At 50.3% G+C, this 7,882-nt stretch overlaps 1 protein-coding gene across 1 annotated transcript; it reads left to right on the plus strand.

The window, feature by feature from the left end:
* The first annotated feature begins 6 nt into the window (after positions 1–6).
* Positions 7–6,404, plus strand: Foxred1 (FAD dependent oxidoreductase domain containing 1). The gene is made up of 11 exons (XM_070038289.1): positions 7–219; positions 500–720; positions 1,619–1,729; positions 2,217–2,335; positions 3,386–3,480; positions 3,756–3,857; positions 4,247–4,323; positions 4,511–4,671; positions 4,807–4,936; positions 5,264–5,368; positions 5,562–6,404. The coding sequence occupies exons 1-11, from the start codon at positions 36–38 to the stop codon at positions 5,814–5,816; spliced, it is 1,560 nt and encodes a 519-aa protein (XP_069894390.1). The 5' UTR covers positions 7–35; the 3' UTR covers positions 5,817–6,404.
* The last annotated feature ends 1,478 nt before the right edge of the window (positions 6,405–7,882 follow it).

Raw genomic sequence — 7,882 nt, forward strand, 5'->3', positions numbered from 1 at the left:
GGAGGGGGGGGAAATCTGGAGGTGACTGTTGACCAATGGGTGGGCTCGTCCGAATACCCCCGTGGCGCGGAAAGGTGATAACGAAGGTTGTAGCAGAGTGTGGGGCTCTACGAGGCTCGGGGTCCGAAAAGCTGATGTTTCGGAGGGCTCTGCAGCTGGGCCTGCGCCCAGGCCTCTCATTCCGGCGGCTAGGCACACGCAGAGGAGGCTCAACTCTGGGTAAAGCTGAGGGCAGTTTGGGGTAGGGTTCTGGGTCGTCCACAACCTCCAGTTGTTTGGCTTGTAGGGCTTAGAATGGGTTGGCTGCGCGGAGGGAGAAAGCGTCCCTTCGAGACTTTGTTGAACCTGGGCCAGTGTGTGGATCCCAAGGAGACCCCTGCTTACTCTGGGTGTGAGTTGACCTTGTGAGGCAGGAATGACTCTGGGAACTGCCCATCCAACCAACTCCCTACCATGTGGGAAGGTAATACATGTCCTAATGATAACTGCGCCTCCACAGACTGGCATGGAAAAGTAGCTGAGATAAAGAAGAAGATCCAGTCAGCCCTGCCTGGTGACACCTGGGATCCACTGTATGACACCAGCCATCTGCCTCCAGAACACGCGGATGTGGTGGTTGTTGGAGGTGGGGTGATTGGCCTGTCTGTGGCCTATTGGCTGAAGAAGCTAGAGAAGAAACGAGATGCCATCCGGGTGCTAGTGGTGGAACGAGATAGCACGGTGAGATCTGGGAGCGAGCAAAGTCATGATTGGTGCAATAAAGATATCTCATTTTGTTAAGGACTCTAGGAGCAATGGAAGTGGAGAAAAGGGAAGACCTTAGTCTTCCATTCTTTTTTTTTTTTTTGGGGGGGGGGGTCCGGTCATGGGGCCTGAACTCTGGGCCTGGGCGCTGTCCCTCAGCTCTTCAGCTCAAGGCTGGCGCTCTACCACTTGAGCCACAGCGCCACTTCCGTCTTTTTCTGTTTATGTGGTGCTGAGGAATCGAACCCAGGGCTTCATGCATGCTAGGCAAGCGCTCTACCACTGAGCCACCTTCCCAGCCCCTCTTCCATTCTTTTTGAAGTTTTTGTTTTGTTTTGTGTCGGTCGTGGGGCTTGAACTCTGAGCCTGGGTGCTGTCCCTCAGCTCTTCAGCTCAAGGCTAGGCCTGAACTACTTGAGGCACAGTGCCACTTCCAGCTTTTTCTGTTTATGTGGTGCTGAGGAATCCAACCCAGGGCTTCTTTTCATGCAAGGCAAGCACTCTACCACTGAGCCACCTTCCCAGCTTTTGAAATTTTTGTACTTTGGTTTTTTTATTTGCTTTTTATCAGCTGGCTGCTGGCCTTTGGTACTTTGGTCTTGTCTTTTAATTTTCTAATCTGCCCTTGGATTTATTATCATTTTGTTCCAAGGTGGCCAGCCCTTTGTAAATGACTGACACTCTTTGCCCTACTCATTTGTCAATAATAACACATTTTATTCTAGTGCTTCTGGTTGACTTGAATACAGGTTTGTTCACCCCTGTTCCTTAGATTATAAACTTGCAAACCTGACTTCAGCTAAATTTTTCATAAGTCCATTACATATGGCAGCAAGCATACTTGCCTACCTCAATTTTTCTTGTGTTTCTACAGTATTCAAAGGCCTCCACGGTGCTTTCTGTGGGCGGAATTCGTCAGCAGTTCTCCTTGCCTGAGAACATCCAGCTCTCCCTGTTTTCAGCCAACTTTCTACGGAACATCAATGTATGTCCAGTGAGATTTGCGGGGGCTGGGGGTTGTGACCCTTTCATAGCTTAGAAAGAGGAGTAGTTTGGGGCTGGGAAGGTGGTTCAGTAGTAAAGCACTTGCCTTGCATGCCTGAGGCCCTGGGTCCGATTCCTCAGCACCACATAAGCAAAAAGAAAAAAAAAGCCAGAAGTGGCGCTGTGGCTCAAGTGGTAGAGCGCTAGCCTTGAGCTGAAGAGCTGAGGGACAGCGCCCAGGCCCAGAGTTCAGGCCCCACGACTGGACCCCAGAAAGAGGAGTAGTTTATTACACAAAGGGATGAAAGAGTAGGAATGGCTCCAGTAGCTAGAATTAGAACCCTCACTTATCTCCCTAGAGTTGGTTCCTAGAAGGGCTCCTGTCTGGTCTGTAGCACTGAATTCTGGGAGCCATAGTGAGGAGTCCAGGAAAGCTCTCCAATTCTCTAAGTTAGCCTTTTTAGAGTACAGCTTTTACTTGTAAACAGGAGTACCTGGCTGTCGTAGATGCCCCTCCTGTGGACCTCCAGTTCAACCCCTCAGGTTACCTTTTGCTGGCTTCAGACAAGGATGCTGCAGTTCTGGAGAACAATGTGAAAGTGCAGAGGTGGGTATCCACCATAAGCTGGTTTCACCTTTTCAGATTCACATTTCCAAATTAGGAACAGGGAAGCCGGGGTTGATGTCACAGATGCCTCTTGTCTAGGAGCTTAGTCTATTAGGAAAGAGTCCTAAGTCAGGAGTTAGCACACAACTCAATCATTGGGACATGTCTATTTCACATGGAGGTGGTAGTAGAGAAATGAGGCACAAGGACCTAGTAGCACTGGGAATCTGTACCAGCCAGTCCTTCTGGCTCATGAAAGTGGTAGGATTAAGGCCTGGTGTCAGTGGCTCACACCTGTAATCCTAAGCTACTCAGGAGGCTGAGATCTGAGGATCATAGTTCAAAGCTAGCCCAGGCAGGTAAGTCCATGAAACTCTCATCTCCAATAAACCACCAGAAACACAGGAAATGGCACTGTGGCTCAAGTGGTAGAGCACTAGCCTTGAGCTGAAGAATTCAGAGACAGCAGCCCAGGCCCAGAGTTCAAGTCCCACGACCAACCAAAAAATAAAGTGGTAGGGTTTTGTTTTGTGCCAGTACTAGGGCTTGAACTCAGGGCCTCATGTTCTCACTTGGCTTTTTTTCACTCAACCTTAGTGCTCTACTACTTGAGCTATATCTTCACTTCCAGTTTTTTGCTGGTTAATTGGAGTAGCTAGGATTATAGGTGTGAGCCACCAGCATCTGTTTTGTTTTTACAGGGCCCCCCTTTGAGTGACACTGTCCTAGAGGAGACAGTCATTCTGGAGAACAAGATTGTAATGAGCAGTGGAGTAAGGGGTAGCAAGTTTCCTATCTGTCTGTGGAAGGAGATAGGGTAAAAACTGAAAGTACTGAAGGAGACCAGGTTGTAGGTTGGGGAAGAGGGTTCAGATGCTAAAGAACCTTCACTGGAAGGTTCAGTCTTTGCACATTCACCAATGAAGAAAAAACAGGAGGTTTAAGACAAAACGTGCTATCAGTGCCTGCATTTCCCCCTGAAACTAGCATTCATGCTTCTCTCCTCTGTACACAGCCTCTCTTAATACTATATGCACATATTTCTCTCAGGCAGGAAGGGGCCAAGGTTTGTCTGATGTCTCCTGAACATCTTCGGACCAAGTTTCCCTGGATAAACACAGAGGGAGTGGCTCTGGCTTCTTATGGTAAGGTTCATCTGCAGAGAGATGGGACAGCCTTCTCCTAAAGATAGTGATGTCTCAGCATGCCATGGCCACAATAAAGGAGGACCACTTTCCTCCTGGGTACCAGGGCTGGCCTCTGGCCATACTACTTCTCATTCCTTCACCAGGATTGGATTCTAATGACCTTCCCTGGCTTCCAAGCCCTAGAAAAATGTTAATGGAGGGTCAGGGGATATACTAAGAAGAATGGGATCTTAGTCCTTCTTTGTGAATTAATTCTGTTTTCTTCATCTCAGGGATGGAGGGTGAAGGTTGGTTTGACCCCTGGTCGCTGCTCCAAGCATTTCGGCTAAAGCTCCAGTCAATGGGAGTCCTTTTCTCCCAGGGAGAGGTGACACGTGAGTCCAAGGCACCTTACCTTCTGTTTCTAGCAGCCAGTGCAAGGCTTCGACCGGGTACCATCTTCTCACTCACAGCCTAAGAAGGATTGGCAAGAGAGAGGGCCAGCCTAACTACTCCACACTAGTCTGCTTTGTGACTTGTTCAGTTGTTCAGCATTACCCTGTCCTTTCTATATAGCCAAGTTCCTCCTGGTTCCCTAACCTCTGTTCACTTCAGTGCCGGTGGGGAAATACTTACCCCTTAGCCTTCTTTCCTAGACCTGTGGGATCCCCACTTCCTTCTGCAAGGCCTCAAAGGCTTTATTTTTTGTGGGGAGAATGGGGCAGGATGTTGAGTGAGATTGAACCTGGGGCTTTATTTTTCCTTTTTTTTTTTCCCCCTGCAGGTTTTGTCACTTCATCTACCTCCATGGAGACCTCAAGTGGAGAAAAGGTCAACTTGAAAAGGATCTATGAAGTCCATGTAAGTCCCTCGTCTCATTGTGCTCCTCCTCTCCACAATAGAGGGACAAGAAAGGTAGTTTGTCCTGATGTCGGTCCTCTTATCCATTTTCCATATGAGCAAAGTAAGACCCAGGATACTGAGTATCTCTCTTAGTGCCTGGTATGTGGTCCAGGCCCTCTCTCCCTTCACCCTCGGGTGTCTGCAGGTGAAGATGGACAACAGCCTGGAGTACCAGCCAGTGGAATGTGCCATAGTGATCAACGCTGCTGGGGCCTGGTCTGGGCAGGTTGCTGAGTTGGCTGGTATTGGGATGGGGCCACCTGGCACCCTGCAGGGCATCAAGCTACCTGTGGAACCAAGGAAAAGGTAGCTTCCCTCCAGGCAGCTCTGGAAGTTGGTGAGAGAGAAAGCATATAGAAATTCGAGAAGATGGAGAGTCATGGAAGGGGTCAAGCTGACCATGCTCTTCTTGTAATGTCCTCACTCCCTTGGTCATGGCAGGTATGTGTACGTATGGCACTGCCCGCAGGGACCAGGTCTAGAGACTCCCCTGGTTGCAGATGTCAGTAGAGTCTATTTCCGGCGGGAAGGATTAGGCTGCAACTACCTAGGTGGCCGGAGCCCCACTGAGGTAAGCCAGTTTTGGGGAGGGAGGGTTGCTGGGAAGGGGACAGACTGTCCACCCTGAAAGAGGCAGGCCTTTGCGGGGGTGGGGGGTTCTGTGTGGTGTTGGTGCTGTAGCTCCCCAGATTAGAATTTGTTGCGACCACCTTCCCTGCCATACACATGCAGTTAACTTTCTTTCCTCCCTGCCATACTGCAGTCCTCTCTCCCTCTTCTTCCCTCTCCCTAGTTCTCTCTCCCTCCCCCTTAGATTGGTTAAAGGGATTAGGGAGGGCTGGGGTTTTGCCCTTAAATCCCAGACAATAGAAGTTTTGCCCTCACCTCTCTCACCCAGGAGGAAGAACCAGATCCCACGAACCTGGAAGTGGACCATGATTTCTTTCAGGACAAGGTGTGGCCCCATTTGGCCAAGAGGGTGCCAGCGTTTAACAATTTGAAGGTAACTGACAGGCGATGGTTGTGCATCTTGGTGCCCTTTCCTGTGCACTGGCATGTCCTGCCACTTTGTAACTACTGAGGAACCCGTCGGACCCATTCCATCCCATGAACCCCTCAGAAGCTGACCCCTGAGGAAGAGTGAGGGCTGAGCATGTTGGCAGCACGCTGAGAACCCTCCTCTTGTTCACCCACAGGTTCAGAGTGCCTGGGCTGGCTTTTATGACTACAACACATTTGACCAGAATGGCGTGGTGGGCCCCCATCCACTCGTTGTCAACATGTACTTTGCTACGGGCTTCAGTGGGCATGGGCTTCAGCACGCCCCAGCTGTGGGACGAGCTGTGGCGGAGATGGTGCTAGAAGGCCACTTCCAGACCATCGACATGAGCCCTTTCCTCTTCAGCCGCTTTTACTTGGAAGAGAAATTCCAGGAGAGGAATATTTTCTGAATACAGAAGCTCTTCCTCAGGCTCCAGCCTAATCATCACCCGTCCTCATCTGGGCATTGTGCCAGGCCTCCTTTAACACCTTCCATCCAGGGCTGGGAAGGTGGCTCAGTGGTAGAGCACTTGCCTTGCATGCATGAGGCCCTGGGTTTGATTCCTCACCACCACATAAGCAAAAAGAAAAAAAAGCCAGAAGTGGCGCTGTGGTTCAAGTGGTACAGCGCTAGCCTTGAGCTGAAGAGCTGAGGGACAGCACCCAGGCCCAGAGTTCAGGCCCCATGACCGGACCCAAAAATAAATAAATAAATAAAATAACACCTTCCATCCAGCCCATCTGCCCCCATGTGGCAGGGCATGAGGCCCAGGCCTGGGCCAAGAGAAAGTGGCCCAGGTGATAATGTACACTAAGACCATCTCTGGTGTCCTGGACACCATGGCCTATGGCTTCTTACCTGGTGCTGGCACAGAAGGATGGCCTCTGACCTGGGCAGGATCCAGGCAACCGGAGCTATCTGAAACAGCCTCACCTGGATAGATTGACTTATCTGCTACCTGAGTCATCAATAAATGTGATTAGCTCACTCCCTCCAATCTTCTGTTCCTTCTGTCTTCTCACAGCAGAAGTTTTTGAAGCATCCCACTAGCTTTGGCCCTAGGAATAGGTAAATAGCCCCATCCTCCGCCCCAGATCTTTCTTCAATCCCAGGGAGTAGGCAGCTGGTTTGCAAGCGAGGGACCCCTGCTCCTAAGTTGCTGCAGGGGTGTTGGTTATAGAGGGAAGGATGAAGCAAGTCACCTATTTAATATTTATTCTGGCCCAGTAAGATGAGAGACACCAGCAAGCAGAGACAAGAACAGTACAGATTCACTAGAACTTTTCCTATCTAAGAACCCTGCATGCCATCAGGGATAATCCAAGTGGGGCTAGGATTAATTGATGTGGCCTCAGCAGACAACCCAGGCTGTAGATAATGATGACATCATGGAACATGATGACATTTTTAAGGAAGGGTAGAATGGGGGGGGTGGGGAGGGTGACCAGGGAAGCTCCAGCACCCCACTGACATTGAAGAAACACAGGAAGAGAATGCTGAAGAGGTCCCGGAGAAGCAGGAGAAAGTCCAGGGGAGTGTGATATGGAAACGAAAGCAGCTGGCCGTATAAAATGACAGTGCAGCTGAGTTGAGCACCAAGTAGGTCAGTGGTGACCTCTCAGAGGGCAGTTTCAGCAGCATGGGGAGGAATAGACAGTAAGCAGAAGAAAGGTGGCCCTGGGAGAACAAGCCAAGAAAGTGTCCCCTCCTCAAAATGAGAGTGGAGTGCGCAGGATGGATGGGGGCCTCACACACGGGAGGGAGAGGAGAGAGGAGATGCTGCTGGAGAGGAGGCTGGCGGGAGCCAGGCCCAGTGAAATAAGCCAAAGAGGAAGCACCACCAGAAGGCAATCCTGCAAAGACAGGAAGGAACTTGCTAGGGGCATGGCAGAAGGACACCTGAAAGGTAGCTCCTCAGATGCTCAGTGCTTTCAGTGTCTTCAGCACAGACACTTAACCTAAGGGTCCAAAGGGAAACGCTTCATCTGGCTGCTTGCCCCTAGCTATGCCCTTTAACAAATGCTATATGTTAGCCAGGCATGATGGGACACACACTTGCGAGGTAGAGGTTGGAGGATTGGGGCTGGCTTACATAGATCCTGTCAAAAAAAACCCCACTAACATTAATAACACATTAAGGAGTTATGTTGCAACAAGGCCTTGTTCAAACTCAGCCTACCGGGATATGCTGTTGAATCTGTTTTCCTTTATACAATGTGGAGAGCCAGCCCTTCATCTTTGTTCCAACACTCAGCCCTCCTAAACTTTGTCAGTCTTGTCACTTGTCAATATCTAAGTGCTCCCCTGGGAACTTGCTGCTGGACCCTGAAGACCCATCCCTGGTCTAAAGGCCTTCCCAGTCCAAGATGAGAGCTAAAGCCACATTCCTGGAGATTTAAAGCGAGGATGTAGGAAGGGCAGATTCCCTGCGGCTTGCAGAAGTCAGCCCACATGGTCCACCCCACTATCTGTGGC

The sequence above is a fragment of the Dipodomys merriami genome, unplaced genomic scaffold (assembly GCF_024711535.1).
Source record: "Dipodomys merriami isolate MVZ:Mamm:240054 unplaced genomic scaffold, mDipMer1.0.p SCAF_29, whole genome shotgun sequence".
Taxonomy (NCBI): Eukaryota; Metazoa; Chordata; class Mammalia; order Rodentia; family Heteromyidae; genus Dipodomys; species Dipodomys merriami.

Coding starts and splice junctions, on each gene's coding strand:
- Foxred1 (XM_070038289.1), top strand. CDS start 36: ATGGGTGGGCTCGTCCGAATACCCCCGTGGCGCGGAAAGGTGATAACG. Junction 3,858..4,246: donor CTCCCAGGGAGAGGTGACAC/GTGAGTCCAAGG, acceptor TTCCCCCTGCAG/GTTTTGTCACTTCATCTACC. Junction 4,324..4,510: donor AAAGGATCTATGAAGTCCAT/GTAAGTCCCTCG, acceptor GGGTGTCTGCAG/GTGAAGATGGACAACAGCCT.